This window comes from Rhodofomes roseus (genome assembly GCF_022264815.1).
Source record: "Rhodofomes roseus strain CIRM-BRFM 1785 chromosome Unknown C8Q71scaffold_2, whole genome shotgun sequence".
Lineage (NCBI taxonomy): Eukaryota > Fungi > Basidiomycota > Agaricomycetes > Polyporales > Fomitopsidaceae > Rhodofomes > Rhodofomes roseus.
In genome coordinates, this window is record NW_025952958.1 from 2018716 (window position 1) to 2033686 (window position 14971).

At 54.9% G+C, this 14971-nt stretch overlaps 5 protein-coding genes across 5 annotated transcripts; 3 read left to right on the plus strand and 2 right to left on the minus strand.

Moving 5' to 3' along the window:
* Positions 1–129: 129 nt before the first annotated feature.
* On the minus strand, positions 130–2757 carry C8Q71DRAFT_720447 (uncharacterized protein; the record flags this gene model as incomplete). The annotated part of the gene is made up of 8 exons (XM_047921367.1): positions 130–629; positions 698–1226; positions 1287–1982; positions 2029–2118; positions 2206–2433; positions 2480–2546; positions 2602–2673; positions 2735–2757. The coding sequence occupies 8 exons, from the start codon at positions 2755–2757 to the stop codon at positions 130–132; spliced, it is 2205 nt and encodes a 734-aa protein (XP_047784141.1).
* A 2216-nt stretch (positions 2758–4973) lies between these two features.
* C8Q71DRAFT_698988 (RTA1-domain-containing protein) lies at positions 4974–6317 on the plus strand (the record flags this gene model as incomplete). The annotated part of the gene is made up of 8 exons (XM_047920048.1): positions 4974–5043; positions 5105–5249; positions 5304–5416; positions 5471–5493; positions 5560–5680; positions 5732–5910; positions 6025–6076; positions 6127–6317. Coding segments are annotated over 8 exons (894 nt in total), but the record flags the coding sequence as incomplete, so codon positions are not given.
* A 1010-nt stretch (positions 6318–7327) lies between these two features.
* On the plus strand, positions 7328–8578 carry C8Q71DRAFT_877967 (RTA1 like protein-domain-containing protein; the record flags this gene model as incomplete). The annotated part of the gene is made up of 6 exons (XM_047928434.1): positions 7328–7373; positions 7441–7533; positions 7595–7739; positions 7793–7905; positions 7964–7986; positions 8043–8578. The coding sequence occupies 6 exons, from the start codon at positions 7328–7330 to the stop codon at positions 8400–8402; spliced, it is 780 nt and encodes a 259-aa protein (XP_047784143.1). The 3' UTR covers positions 8403–8578.
* A 559-nt stretch (positions 8579–9137) lies between these two features.
* On the minus strand, positions 9138–10000 carry C8Q71DRAFT_794274 (chaperonin Cpn60/TCP-1 family; the record flags this gene model as incomplete). Its single annotated transcript, XM_047925529.1, has 2 exons — positions 9138–9602; positions 9662–10000. The coding sequence occupies 2 exons, from the start codon at positions 9998–10000 to the stop codon at positions 9138–9140; spliced, it is 804 nt and encodes a 267-aa protein (XP_047784144.1).
* Positions 10001–10787: 787 nt separating this feature from the next.
* C8Q71DRAFT_735814 (uncharacterized protein) lies at positions 10788–11700 on the plus strand. The gene is made up of 2 exons (XM_047922511.1): positions 10788–10838; positions 10910–11700. Exon 2 carries the CDS (start codon positions 10916–10918, stop codon positions 11252–11254), a length of 339 nt encoding a protein of 112 aa, XP_047784145.1. The 5' UTR covers positions 10788–10838; positions 10910–10915; the 3' UTR covers positions 11255–11700.
* The last annotated feature ends 3271 nt before the right edge of the window (positions 11701–14971 follow it).

A 14971-nucleotide genomic window follows, 5' to 3' on the forward strand; every position in this document is an offset into this window, starting at 1 on the left:
TGGATATGTGGTATATGGACATGTATGAGGGCGACTATGTGGCTATGCTACAACTACCCTTGGACGATTCGGTATGGGCACTAGATGCGATGGGGTGATATGCTACACATATTGATGGTTCTGGGGAATCTAGGGAATGGTATCAAACAATTCCGAGTCGCCAGTGGTGGCCCCAGATTGGACATAGTGGGCCAGTTCTGCATCGGCTGCCTCAGTAAGGCGAGGGTCGATAACAGATGAGCTAGGCAATGGGTCGAAGCGAAAGCCTGGGTCGATTGGGAACGAGTAATAGGGAGCACCTGGTTGAGAAAGAGCTGCAGGTACGACTTGTTGGCTAGCCTGAGCTCCAAAAATCTGGTCTTCAATCGGCGAGTCTGCGAGGAAAGTTGTGCCGGCCTGCAGGTTCGTGAGCATTTGCCATTTTGCAAAGTCGTCCCACATGTTCGCATCGCCTGGCAGATTCGTGTCGGCTGCTGGCAGACTCGTGTCGGTTGCTGGCAGACTCGTGTCGATTGCTGGCAGACTCGGATTTGTGCCAATCGTCGGCAGAGTCGCATCGACAGGCAGATTCGTGTTGGCAGGCGCATGTTCACCGACCTGCAAAGATGCAGTCTCGGCAGGTTGGCGATCTACTAATGTGGTGCCAGGTTAGAACTTCTCTTCGTAATCTCCAGTAGATATGCAAAAGACGACTTACGACTGCTCTGAGGTTCGCCTTGCTGCACATCGACACTGGTGCTTCGCTCGCCCAGAGGGGCAAACAGGCCATGGCTCTCGACTGTTGGGACATTGCCTAGTACGACCATTGGGGAGCCAGGTGTAGAAGGTGGAAGAGTCTGTCCTCGCCGAGCACTGCGGGGCAGGGGTCGCTCGTGCTGCCGCGCCTGTACGATACTCCGAAAGTTGGTAAACAAAGTGCTGGCTGTCTTGCCCTTCGCAAGCCATTCTGCACACTCGGCCTCGGTCGCCTTGCGGAGGACTCGCTTAGCAGCTGTCCACGTTGATTCCGCATAGCGCGCCTTCGGAAAGACCTCTGCGAAGGCATCTCGGACGGACAAGCCACTCGTCGTGTGGAGTTCGTCGATTCGCTTTGCACCATGGTAGATGTCGGCGAAGTAATAGCGGGACGGGAACAGCACACTGGCATCGCCGCTGTCCATGGCCACACTGGCAAGGCTCGCAGGACCATCTTGCTCGATACTGGCGCTAGTCGTACTCGGTGTTCCCTAGGTACAGAATCAAATCAGCACAAGTGACAACAAAGAGAATGAGATGGGGAAACATACCTCATGATCAGACTCCTCGTCAATGGTTGGCAAGTCGTTCAGCGATAGATAGAAAGAGGAGGGAATCGGCTGGGGATTATTGGGTTGATGAAAGCGAAGCAGACTCCGGCCGGTATCGTGTAGGATTGGACCGGGCGACGACGCAGCATGGCCAGAGTAGGTTGTGGCCCTACGAGCTGGGCTTCGAGTGTTCATAGGAGCGATTGGGAGCGGGTCGGAAGCAAGGCGAATCCGCTTGCTGCTGGAAGTAGCAGCTGGTGGAGAGGCAGCCCGCTTGCGCTCATACGAACCATCGGTGGAACAGCGGATACCATACAGGCGCTCAAGATGCCCTGCGAGCCCTGGACAGTCCACATTGGTAAGCTTGCGGTTTGGGGCCCATGCACGAAGGAGGACTTCGGCCTTGCGAGACCCAAGATCGACACCAAGACTATCGCTGACAGCAGTGACGACCCAGCGAGAAAGCGCAGGATCAAAGACCTCAACGCAGAGAGCAGGGCTGGGCACTGGAGGACATGGAGCAGACGAAGGATCGGTTGCAGGTGCGCGGGGAGTATCGGGCACAGATGGTAAGGACTCAGGAAGATGGGGAGGTGCAAGAGCATCGACGATGTGCGGATACGCTGATAACATGATAGGGGCATGCGGTTCGACAGAAATCTTGTATGCCGTCGACTCGTCGCCAGCCTGAGACATCTGTATGAGCAATACTCACAGAACACACCAACTCCGACAGACTCACCTTCGTCCACAACAGTAAACAGACTGAGAGCTTCTTGACGATGCTCTTAGCCTGCACAGCAGCAAGCTTCCGCTGGGCAGCAGCAGCTGCCTGGCCGTCGCGATGGAGGTTAGCGACAATCGCACCCGGTGGTGTTTGCTGCCAAAGGCTAGGGGCTGGGTTGGCGTGAGAGCTCACCCTTTCCTGTGGAGCAGGTTCAGCACTCGTTGAAGGCGCTTGGGTCTCCAAGCGCGAAGAGGCAGCCACAGCTTCCTGGACAGCGATACTAGAAGGGGATGGTGCAATAGGAGCTGGCGCGCCAGTAGGGACAGAGCCCGACGGTGGCACATAGTTATGGGTCGAAATTCGGCACCACTTAGTCCTTGGCTCAGGCTCAGAGGCTTGAGCTCGCTGCTGGTACTCTTGCTTAGAGGTTGCCAGGCAACATTGGCGGCAGAGACTATGTGCACACCCCCTGTTCACAGCCCTCTGGCATGAACCTCGTGTGCATGGATTGGCCACTGTTTGTCGCTGTGAGGCTGTAGGCGACAAATATCAATTAAAGCGAGGTGCTTTTTCAGCAAGAATACTTACCTGACATCGCCTATACAGGATGTTGCCGATAGGTGTAGGATGAACGAGTGGAATTTGATATCTTCACCAATACTGAAGGTATATGGGGAGTAAGTATCGGGCAAGACAATGCGACATTAATGGGGGTACTTACAAGGACAGAGGAACATGACACATCATGGGTACAAGACCATGATAGAATCGGAGATCAGTGATAGTAGTGGACAACAAAACGAGACTGTCCTACCAAACGAGCCAAACGAGTGAATAAGATGCTATATGGCCAAATTAATGACAGACTTTGACAGATTTATTGTGACGACTTACTGATTCAGAAGCTCTCAGTAGAGCATTAGCGATCGGAGGGAAACGAGCGAGGGTCCCGATCAAGGCCACTGTAAGTTAAGATCCCAACGAAAAGGGATAAGTGGGTGTAAGTTATCGGCGAAGACTCCGAGTGGCAGCGAATAAGTAAGCGAGAGTAAGGCTGTCGTATTCAGGAGGAATGTGTGTCGGCGAGGAAGCCTAGGCACAGTCGAAGGGAGGGAACGGAACGAGAAGGCAACAGCAGCCTCGCTGGCTCTTATATCCCAGGTCGCTCGCTACACGATGCTCCACGCTACGCTACAACTCGATCCGCTACGCTACAACTCGATCTGCTACGCTACAACTCGATCCGCTACACGCTACAACCCGATTCGCTACGCTACAACCCGATCCGCTATCCGCTACAATCCGATTTGCCACGATCGCCGATGCTTCGCTAAGCGCTACGCTACACGCTACGTAGCGTGTAGGGTCTGGAAATCGTTCGTTCCCCCTCATCCAGTCCACTTCCTCAATATCCTTAGAGTCAACATTATATGCGTTGTCCTCATGTCCATCTCGCCGATGAAGTGGTCTATGAACACCTTTTACACCCTATTCCGAACTCAGTATCTTCCGTCGCCCATTGGCTCACCTGGGAACTGTCGGTAATCTTTCACTGCCGGGACGAAGCCCGTAATCTAGCCCGCGCTCAGGCTGTTGTAGCTGCACTGTCTCAGGGCCTGCGAATGACATATCTGACGCACCTGACTCCGAGGAATCCCTGATTTTGACTACAGGTCAGTGTCTACGCATCATGACCAAGAGGCTCAATTGCATCCAGGATCTTTCGCAAAGGATATGCGTCACAACTCTCGCCTCTAGGTCGTCAGTGTGATCAGGCCGAGGGTCGAATATCAGGGAATATCAGGCAATGGGGTACACACCGGCAGGGCAAGTAGGGCAGCGGGACGAGATCAGACTAGTCATGCAAGTGTCCCGGGCCCCGAGGCTATACCCAACCTTACTGGCGTTCACACTAAGCAGGCTGCGGCGCTAGCAAACGTCAGACCATGGTGACTTCTACATGTACGTATGGTAGTGCCTACTGTTGTGCGTTTTGTAGGACTGATGCTGCCTAGTCCAGTCGCTGCCCCGATGCCGTCACGGGCTGTCCGTTTCATGACTGTGGCTGACACTGAACTGCGAATGGAGGTTTATCAATGGTAAGGTGGGCGTCGGAACATGGAATGCCACTCGTTTGCATCTAGGCGTCCTGTCGGCGCACGACATATTGACTGTGATCACTGTTCTGTGTACACACCGTTGTCAGCGGATCGGTGACATGGGTGGCCCCCGCACCTCCCCCGAAGCTCAAATCCCTCCAGCATCCCACACACCGGCCGATCCAACTCGTCATCCCGTCGCCGGAGGGAAAGAACGATCCATCGTCGTTACTTAGGCCATGGTCTGCGGCAACAGGAGACGGGCTGAACAACGAGAAAGTGAAACATCGCTCGCTTTACACAGTAAGTAGAGTCCTTACAGCAAGCCGCAGCACAGACCGCCACTCGAGATCATTTTGATCAAGGGACAACGCCGTGCAAAATACTGCCACTGTTGGGATGAACCAGCTTCTCAACGCTACCCTTCAGTATTACGGTATCTTTTCTCATCGAAAGCGCAGCTACGCGGTCAATCAAAGCACAAGCCGTGTTTCCCATGGCAGTGTCGTCGTACGCACACCTGTCCGGTTCGCGCCGCCCGTATCATCCTTGCACCCAGCTGCGTACATAACTGCGCCCAGGAAACGTTCCTGGGCGATGCATCCGAGCGTGTCATGCTAGCTGACGTCCGGTGACAAGCTGCGGCGCGGATCCCTGGCCGCTAGGTTTATATGAAGCCGCTCAAAACTAGCTCTGCATCTTTGTTCTCATACTCACCGTTCTTGTTCTCTCCTGTCTTGCCTTCTTGTATCATGCATCCGCAAGGTGAGTCGCGCGTTTGGGCAATACTGTTCTACTCGAGACTGCGTCGTGGTGCTTAGACCCACTCTTCAAACAGCATACGCCGTGTCGGTACAAGCATCGCCTTATGGATACATACCGGCTAGATGGCTGGGTATCCTTATGCTTGTCCTCTTTGTTTTGACTACGAGTAAGTCTCGATGCGTTTGACAGTGAACCCAGGGCGATTAGCATGCTGATGCCCGTCATAGTTTTGCATTTCTTTCAAGCTATACGATATCGCATGTGGTTCTTGGTTTGGACGGCAGTTCTCGCGGGCATCCTTGAATCGTTGGGGTGGGTAGGCCGATTGTGGGCGTCGTACAACGTATATTCAAACACGGCCTTTTCAATGCAGTAAGTGCTTGTCACGCATGTGAGGGGTGGCATTCCTCACAGGACGACTCGCAGAATCATTTGCACAATTATCGGACCGACTCCGCTCATCGCCGCTAACTTCATTATCCTCGGGCACGTCATTCGTCGCCTTGGACAGCAGTACAGTCGGCTGAGTGCACGATGGTGTACGTTTCCCAGCCATCGCTCCCCCGTAGCGAATAGCTGATATGGGCTCTTAGATACGATCATCTTTGTCAGCTGCGTATGTACGCGCTGTCGAGCTAGGTCGAGCTAGTAGCTCAGGTTTCGATACTGATTGTGGTGATAGGACTTCATTTCGCTTGTCGTCCAAGCTCTGGGCGGTGCTGCTGCCTCCGCCGCTGTGAACAACCACAAGAGCGCGAAAGGCGGTAGCGACATTATGTTGGCTGGTATCGTTTTCCAGACTGGTGAATCACATATCCCAATGTGGCGCTGAGCCTCAACTCATCGCGTTCTAGCTGCTATCACATTATATGTTATCCTCGCCGCCGAGTTCTTCCTGCGTTATTCTTATGATTGGCCGATACGTGGCCGTACGATCATTAAGACTGGGTATGTCTTCAATAAAAAGATGCAGCAGATGGTCGCAGCCTTGGTCTTCAGCAGTCTCTGCTTTTACGTTCGGTACGTCACGCACGTTCTCGCAAGTTTGTTGCACTTGCTGACTATGTTGAATGTTAGGACATGGTATAGGTGCATTGTACGCTATTGGTCGAATCCTCATCTGAGCTATAGCTGACACTCACGAAAGGAACTGGGTGATGGTTGGGAAGGACGGATCATTCACACGCAGCGCTATTTCGGTAGGACCTTGTGCCATCCGCCTTGTCTGTGAACTGACTCAGGCTCTCAGTGATCATGGACGCCCTCATGATCGTCCTTGCGATGTGGACGCTCAACATATTCCACCCAGGCCATCTCCTGGGTTACGGTGTCGAGTGGAGAGCCGACAAGAACATTGTCATGCAAGCTGTGCAGTCCCAGGACTCCGAAGCAGCATTTGGGATGCTCTCAGGCAACGGGCTCCCCAAGGAACAGTATTAGTACGACGTGGCGTCGACGGTGCCGATCTCTAGAACGCTGGCATGGGATCGGACTTTGTGGTACCGTACCTTTTAGAATTGTTGTTCTTGAACGTGATCTGATTTAACCCTTGTCGTCGAGTGTCAGACGTCTTGTCGGCCTGATTTTACCGCCCCCGCATCCCCACTGACATGCTGCGCTGTCAATGCCGACGTCGCGCGACGGTACGTTGGTTACACGAGGAGTTTCTATCGTGATTAATGACGCGCGGAAGTATTAAGAGTCTGAATGTGATTACTAGTTCTGTGTACGCACCGTCTCCAGTGGCTCAGTGACCGCTGCATCTCAGCCTTCGAAGCCCGAATCACGTCCGGTGTTCTTACATTGTCCGGCATCCCGCGCATCCAACTCGTTACCCGGTCCGGAGGGAAAGAATGACCCGTCGTGCCCGAAGTTACTCTGGCTATGGCGTGCGGAAACAGGAGGCGGGTGAACGACGAGTGAGTTGAACATCGCTTGTAACACAGGGTAGAGTCCCACAGCAAATCGCAGCGGGGCTGCTTTGGGGCTGCTCAACAACTCATCCAACAGATTTACCCTCCGTTATCGACGCTGCCACTCGAGATCATATTCTTATTGATCGACGACAGCGGCATCCACGATGTGTGCTACCGCATATGGAACAAATCAGCTACTCCTTGTTAAGCTATCTTTTCTCATTGAAGCCACGCAGCTACAGGCAGCTACGCGGCCATCAAGACAGAAGCTGTGCCGCAAGTGGCAGTGTCTTCATGCGCACATCGGTCTACATCGGTATGCCCAGTTCGCGCCGCCCGTATCATCCTTGCTGCACCCAGCCCAAACCCAGCCGCGGCCAGAAACGTTCATATGTGATGGGCCTCCGAGAATGTCATGCTAGCTTACCCCCGGTGGCAAGCTGCGGCGTGGAAATCGCGTCGCTAGGGTTTTTATATGAAGTCGTTCAACACTGCCAGCTCCGTGCATCTCTGTTCTCGACGTCGCCGTGAGTCATGCCTGTCTGTCCTACTTGTGCCAATCCCGGTGGCAATTCGTTAGGTGGGTTGCGCGTTTGGCGTGGTCGTTCTACTCGAGACTGCATGTGCTGAGCACAAGCCTTGAACAGGATATGCTGGGTCGGTGCAGATATCGCCTTATGGGTACACGCCGACTGCATGGGTGGGCATCCTCATGGTCGTCCTCTTTGTTCTGACGACGGGTAAGCTATGGTGCGTTCGACGGTGGAGACACAACATCTGACAGTCTGAATTCTACGTCAGTTTTGCATTTCTTTCAAGCTCTACGGTACCGCATGTGGTTTTTGGCCGGGACCGCGGTTGTCGCGGGCATCCTAGAAGCTGTCGGATGGGTAGGACGATTGTGGGCGTCGTACGACGTACTTTCGCACATGGCCTTCTCTATGCAGTGAGTGCTGGCGGTCTTCCTGAGGAGCGTCGTTCTCACAGGTCTACTCGCAGGATCATTTGCACGATTATCGGACCGACTCCGCTCATTGCCGCCAACTTCATTATCCTTGGGCACGTCATCCGCCGCCTCGGGCAGCAGTACAGCCGGTTGAGTGCACGACGGTGTACGTAACTACGTTTCCCGTCCATCCTCCGCAGCAGAAAACTGATATGGGCTATCAGATACGATCGTCTTCGTCAGCTGCGTATGTTCATGCTGTCGAGCTAGCTTCTCAGGTTTTGATACTGATTTTGGCTGTAGGACATCATCTCGCTTATCGTACAGGCTCTGGGCGGCGCTGCTGCCGCCGCTGCTGTGAACAACAACAAGAGCCCGAAGGGCGGTAGCGACATCATGCTGGCTGGCATCATTTTCCAGACTGGCGAGTCGCACATTTCGATGTGGCCGTTAGTCTTAACTCATTGTCTTCTAGTTGCTATCACATTCTATGTTGTCCTCGCCGCCGAGTTCTTCCTGCGTTGCTTTAAAGACTGGCCGATACGCGGCCGTGCGGTCATCAAGACCGGGTACGTCTTTGAGAGTAAGATGCAGCAGATGGTCGCGGCCTTGGTATTCAGCACATCAGGAAATAACCCACCTGAGAATTACCGTAAACACTGAAGAATCATCAAGCTTTCGCGGTAATATTGAGTTTTACCTCGTATCTGATAAACCGCAGAAATAGCCATGTCCAGCCTCGTCGAGTCAGAATTACGAGGTTTCTCAGGCAGTAGCTGGACATTACTTGGTGTTTCTGCATACAATGCAGGTACTATTCAGCTCTCCTGACCATATTCACAGCACGGATTCATATGCACATGATAATGGGTCAGATAAATGATATTGACGACCATCTATTACAGTAGCTACAGTATCAGGTCTCTACATTCTGCGTAGTATCTTCCAGCCATGACCCTCGCAAACACCGCATCCGCACGCCCCACCCATCCAGCCACGCCCATCTGTCTAGTGTTATGCCCTTCTTCTCGCCGACCTCAGTGTCACGCCGTGTGCCCGAATAATACGGTTCTTCAAGCATCTCCCTCACCGCATCCCAGAACGCCGCCAACCTGTTCTGACGTTTGCGCAGTTCGAGGTCCGACACGGTCAGGCCAGCGCGCCGCCGCGCCTCCACGACGGAGAAGTCCTTCACGAGCGCGAACCCGCTGCCAGGCTCGCCGACGTGCGCCTCAAGCTTCCCGATCGCTACCGTGCCATCATCGGCGAGCATCCCGCCTGCGAGGGTGATGAGCCACGCGAGTCATGCGGCGAGGTGCAGGTCTGCAAGAGAGAGCCAGTCGCCTATCGGTCACGCGGAAGGAGATCCACGCCCACAACTCAACGACGACACCCCGCTCAGAAGCCCATGCCGCCCATACCGTCGCCCGGTGCCGCAGGAGCCTTCTCTTCCGGAGCCTCGACGACGCACGCCTCGCTCGTGGTGAGTAAGCTCGCAACACCGGCCGCGTCGACAAGCGCGGTACGAATGACCTTGAGGGGATCGACGATACCGCCCTTGATCATGTCCACCCACTCACCCTTGCTCGCGTCATAGCCCCAAGCAAACTTGTCCTCCGCGCCGTACTGCTGGATCATGGTGCCGACGAGGACAGAGCTTTCCTCGCCCGCGTTCTTGAGGATGGTCCGTGCGGGGTGCGAGAGCGCGCGCTTGATGATGGACACACCGAGGTCCTGGTCGAAGTTGGCGGTCGGGATGGGCTTGACGTCGGGCGAGGCCGTCGCCTGCGAGCCAGGAGCTTTGCTGGTGAGGGCGAGGGATGCCTTGAGGAGAGCGACACCACCGCCGGGGAGGATACCCTCCTCGATGGCCGCGCGCGTGGCGTTGAGGCATCGTCGTAACGGTCCTTCTTCTCGCCGACCTCGACCTCGGAAGAGCCACCAACCTTGATGACCGCGACACCGCCCGAGAGCTTCGCGAGGTGCTTCTGGAGCTTAGTACGGTCATACTCACTTGTCGTGGGCTCCGCAATGAGGGAGCGGATCTGTTCGCAGCGCTGCTGGATAGCATCCTTGGAGCCCTCGCCGTTGAGGACAATGGTGTCCTCCTTCGTGATGGTGATGGACCCGAAAGAGCCAAGCATGTCGGGGGTGAGCTGCTCGAGCTTCATGTCGAGCTCGTTGGTGACAACCTGGCCGCCGGTGAGGATGGTGAGGTCGCCAAGGACGGACTTGCAGTTGTCACCAAAGCGAGATGCCATTGAGTGCTCATGTCCTCCATGTCGACCAGGGGAGGATGGGAGAATGACGTGCTTACCGAGAGTGTACGGGCCAATGATCTCCTGGTTCAGCTGTGTGAGCACATCGATGATCGCGCACGCGCGCCCACGCCTAGCTCGCGTCACTCAAGAACAGCATCCTGCACTCACGCGCCTTGTCGTCGAGCTTCTCTGCGGGCGTGTCCGCCTCATCGTACATGTCGAGGGACTTCTCCATCGCGACCTTCTTGACCTTCCAGAAGACGTGCGTCTTCGTGGCCTCGTTGTCTGCGAGGAGCTGCGCGCGGCGCGCGGCGAAAACAGGGCGCTCGGACATGGCGAGTGTGTGTTCACGTACTTGAGCGCGTTTGGGTCCGTCGCGGGGGAGTGCAGCAGGTCGATGAGCTTTGCAAAGACACCAGAGAAGGCGATTGTCGTGCCATGCCTGGACGGCATCCTTGAGGATATCCAGGGGGCGGCTGTATTTTGACGCGCTGAGGAGGACGAGAGGGACTCAACTTCGGTGTTTTGCGCCTTGACATCGGTAACGAAGTAGCGAGGGAGGAGGTCGTGCAGTACTGTCAATGCAGAATGCGAGTGGGAAGGTTCAAGGCATGACGTGGCGCCTGGCAGTCGCCGGATCCCTGGCAAAGAGTCATGTGACACAGCAACCCGCTGGCACGCAACTCAAAGTCCCCGGCTCAGTACTTTGCACCTCGACGTCGCCCCTCCGCCCACGACTTTAGTTTCATCCGACAATCAACACACCCGGCCAAAATGGACTCGGATGATATAGGGGACGCCTCCGCGTGGCTGTACAACGACACCGTTGACAGGGAAGGTGCGTCTGCTCTGCCCGTGATAAGGACGGCGCGACTGATCACTGGCACAATACACGCCCGTGCCCTACAGGCGAACATGGCGCACGCTGTAAGCGGACCACTTCTTCTCGCCCTCGCTCCTCCTCGCAGAGCGCATCGGGCGCGGGCTCATCCCGCTGGAAGCGAAGACTGGTATGTACGCCCCCTCCCGCGCTCCCCTCAGTCACGCACCGGATGGACAGTGGTCGAGTTGGGCGCGGGGTGTGCATTGCTATCGCTCCTCACGTCCACCCTCGCCCGCCCGCCTTCCCTCGTCGTGCTCACGGACTATCCCGACGCGCCGATCCTCGCCAACCTCACGCAGAACCTCCAGCAGAACGTGTCCCGCGTCTCACAGGGGTGCACCGTGCACAGCCGCGGGCATGAATGGGGCTAGGACCCCTGGCCACTCCTGTACGTCGACCCCACATCTGAGTCGGTGCCCCGGCGCGACTGACAGTGACAGGAAACCTCAAAATTTCTTTCGTGGACGCGCCGACGGACTGGCAGATCCAATGCTCACACTCGCCTCCCTTGTATGTTACCTACGCGCCACCGACTCAACCAAATACCATACGCAAGCCCCTTTCTTTCAAACCTCGGGCGGGTGCGGTCAGCCGGGCTTACCCACCTTGTGAGTGGACGCATAATTTGCAAGGCAACTCGGACATGCACCTCACAGCAAACGCGGATGTGTACGTGCTCTCTCTGTGCTAGTGACGGACTCGGCGGTGGAGGTGGGTGAGTGATCATGTAGGCTACTCTTAGATAGGCGGTCAAGAGATGCGCGCGATGTACAGTACCTTACCCAAATCGCAATTGATATGTCTACTATTCGAACTTCGCATGGTGGTGCCCAATACATGCGTGAATGGCGCCATGACTTGCATGCGCCATTCCACGCTTTCGGCGAAATATCACTTGTCCCCACTTGCACTGGTATCGGAATAGATTTACTTAGAAATTACTGGCACGTTCTCACAAGGTGTACACTGCTCTGAGAATTCTTGATATTAGTCTCGGAATGATGGTCGATTACTGACCTTCTGAGTATTCCCGAGAATATCGACCATTGCCCGGGAATTCTCAGGGGGGTATTTTCCTGATGCAGTCTCTGCTTCTACGTTCGGTACGTCGCGCACGTTCTCGCGACTTTGTTGCACTCGCTGACCATTCGGAATGTTAGGACATGGTATCGGTGTATCGTACGTCACCCGTCCAATCCTCATATCATACTATGAGCTTTAACTGACGTTCGCGAAAGGAACTGGGTGATGGGTGGGAAGGAAGGATCATCCACACGCAGCGCTATTTCGGTAGGATCTCGTGCCATCTGCCTCGTTTGTGCATTGACAGTCTCTCAGTGGTCATGGACGCGCTCATGATCGTCCTTGCTATGTGGACGCTCAACATATTCCACCCGGGCCGTCTCATGGGCTGCGGTGTCGATTGGAAAGCCGACAAGAACATTGGTACCATGCAAGCCGGGAAGTCCCAGGGCTCCGAAGCAGGATTTGGGATGTTTTCAGACAACGGGCTTGCCAAGGAACAGTATTAGTGCGATGGGGCGTCGGCGGTGCCGAGCTCTCCAGAACGTTGGCATGGGCTCGGACTTTGTGGTACCGTGCATTTCAGAATTGTTGTTCTTGAATGTGATATGATGTACCTTTTGTCGTCGAGTGTCCGACGTCTTGTCGGCCTGGTTTTACCGCCCCCGTATCCCCACTGACGTGCTGCGCTGTGCCGACGTCGCGCGACAGTACATTGGTTACACAAGGAGTTCTATCGTGAGAAATGATGCGCGGAAGTATGAAGACGGCTGTGACAATGGTGGAACGCCTTCATACCCAGGCGTTCCATCTCTTCATGACTGCGGCTGAAAGGAAGTGCGCGTCGAGAGTGATAGGTCTATCAATGATAAGGTGAGTGTCAGAACTTGCAATGCTACTCGTTTGCGTCTATGTCGGCGCACAGTATTCTGAATGTGATTACTAGTTCTGTGTACGCACCGTCTCCAGTGGCTCAGTGACCGCTGCATCTCAGCCTTCGAATCCCGTCCGGTGTTCTTGCATTGTCCGGCATCCCGCGCATCCAACTCGTTATCCTGTCCATCCAACATATTCACCCTTCGTTATCGACACCGCCACTCGAGATCATATTCTTGTTGATCGACGACAGCGGCGTCCACGATATATGCTACCGCATATGGAACAAATCAGCTACTCCGAGACTCCTTGTTGATCTACATATCTTTTCTCATTGAAGCCACTCAGCTACAGGCAGCTACGCGGCCATCAAGACAGAAGCTGTCCCGCAAGTGGCAGTGTCTTCGTGCGCACATCGGTATGCCCAGTTCGCGCCGCCCGTATCATCCTTGCTGCACCCAGCTCAAACCCAGCCGCGGCCAGAAACGTTCATATGTCATATTGATGCCTCCGAGAATGTCATGCTAGCTTACGCCTGGTGGCAAGCTGCGGCGTGGAGATCGGGTCGCTAGGGTTCTTATATGAAGTTGTTCAACACTGCCAGCTCCGTGCATCTTTGTTCTGACCCTCGCCGTTCATGCCTCTCTGTCCTACTTGTGCCCATCCGTGGGCTGGTGCCAGTCTGTCAGGTGGGTTGCGCGTTTGGCGTGGCTGTTCTACTCGAGACTGCATGGTGCTGAGCACAAGCGTTGAATAGGGTATGCTGAGTCGGTGCAGATATCGCCTTATGGGTACACGCCGACTGCATGGGTGGGCATCCTCATGGTTGTCCTCTTTGTTCTGACGACGGGTAAGCTATGCCAGTGGTGCATTCGACGGTGGAGACCCAACATCTGACAGTCTGATTTTTACGTCAGTTTTGCATTTCTTTCAAGCTGTACGGTACCGCATGTGGTTTTTGGCCGGGACCGCGGTTGTCGCGGGCATCCTAGAAGCTGTCGGATGGGCAGGACGATTGTGGGCGTCGTACGACGTACTTTCGCACACGGCCTTCTCTATGCAGTGAGTACTGGCGGTCTTCCTGCGGAGCGTCGTTCTCACAGGTCTACTCGCAGGATCATTTGCACGATTATCGGACCGACTCCGCTCATTGCCGCCAACTTCATAATCCTCGGGCACGTCATCCGCCGCCTCGGGCAGCAGTACAGCCGATTGAGTGCACGACGGTGTACGTAACTACGTTTCCCGTCCATCCTCCGCAGCAGAAAACTGATATGGGCTATCAGATACGATCGTCTTCGTCAGCTGCGTATGTTCATGCTGTCGAGCTAGCTTCTCAGGTTTTGATACTGATTTTGGCTGTAGGACATCATCTCGCTTATCGTACAGGCTCTGGGCGGCGCTGCTGCCGCCGCTGCTGTGAACAACAACAAGAGCCCGAAGGGCGGTAGCGACATCATGTTGGCTGGTATCATTTTCCAGACTGGCGAGTCGCACATTTCGATGTGGCCGTTAGCCTTAACTCATTGTCTTCTAGTTGCTATCACATTCTACGTTGGCCTTGCCGCCGAGTTCTTCTTGCGTTGCTATAATGACTGGCCGATACGCGGCCGTGCAATCATCAAGACTGGGTACACCTTCGAGAGTAAGATGCAGCAGATGGTCGCGGCCTTGGTCTTCAGCAGTCTCTGCTTCTACGTTCGGTACGTGACGCTACGTTCTCGCGACTTTGTTGCACTTACTGACCGTTCGGAATGTTAGGACATGGTATCGGTGTATCGTACGTCACCCGTCCAATCCTCATATCATATGAGCTTTAACTGATGTTGACGAAAGGAACTCGGTGATGGTTGGGAAGGAAGGATCATCCACACGCAGCGCTATTTCGGTAGGACCTCATGCCCTTCGCCTCGTTTGTGAACTGACAGTTTCTTAGTGGTCATGGACGCGCTCATGATCGTCCTTGCTTTGTGGACGCTCAACATCTTCCACCCGGGCCGTCTCTTGGGCTACGGTGTCGATTGGAAAGCGGACAAGAACATTGGTACCATGCAAGCGGGGAAGTCCCAGGGCTCCGAAGCAGAATTTGGGATGGTTTCAGACAACGGGCTTTCCAAGGAACAGTATTAGTGCGATGGGGCGTCGGCGGTGCCGAGCTCTCTAGAACGCTGGCACGGGCTCGACCTTTG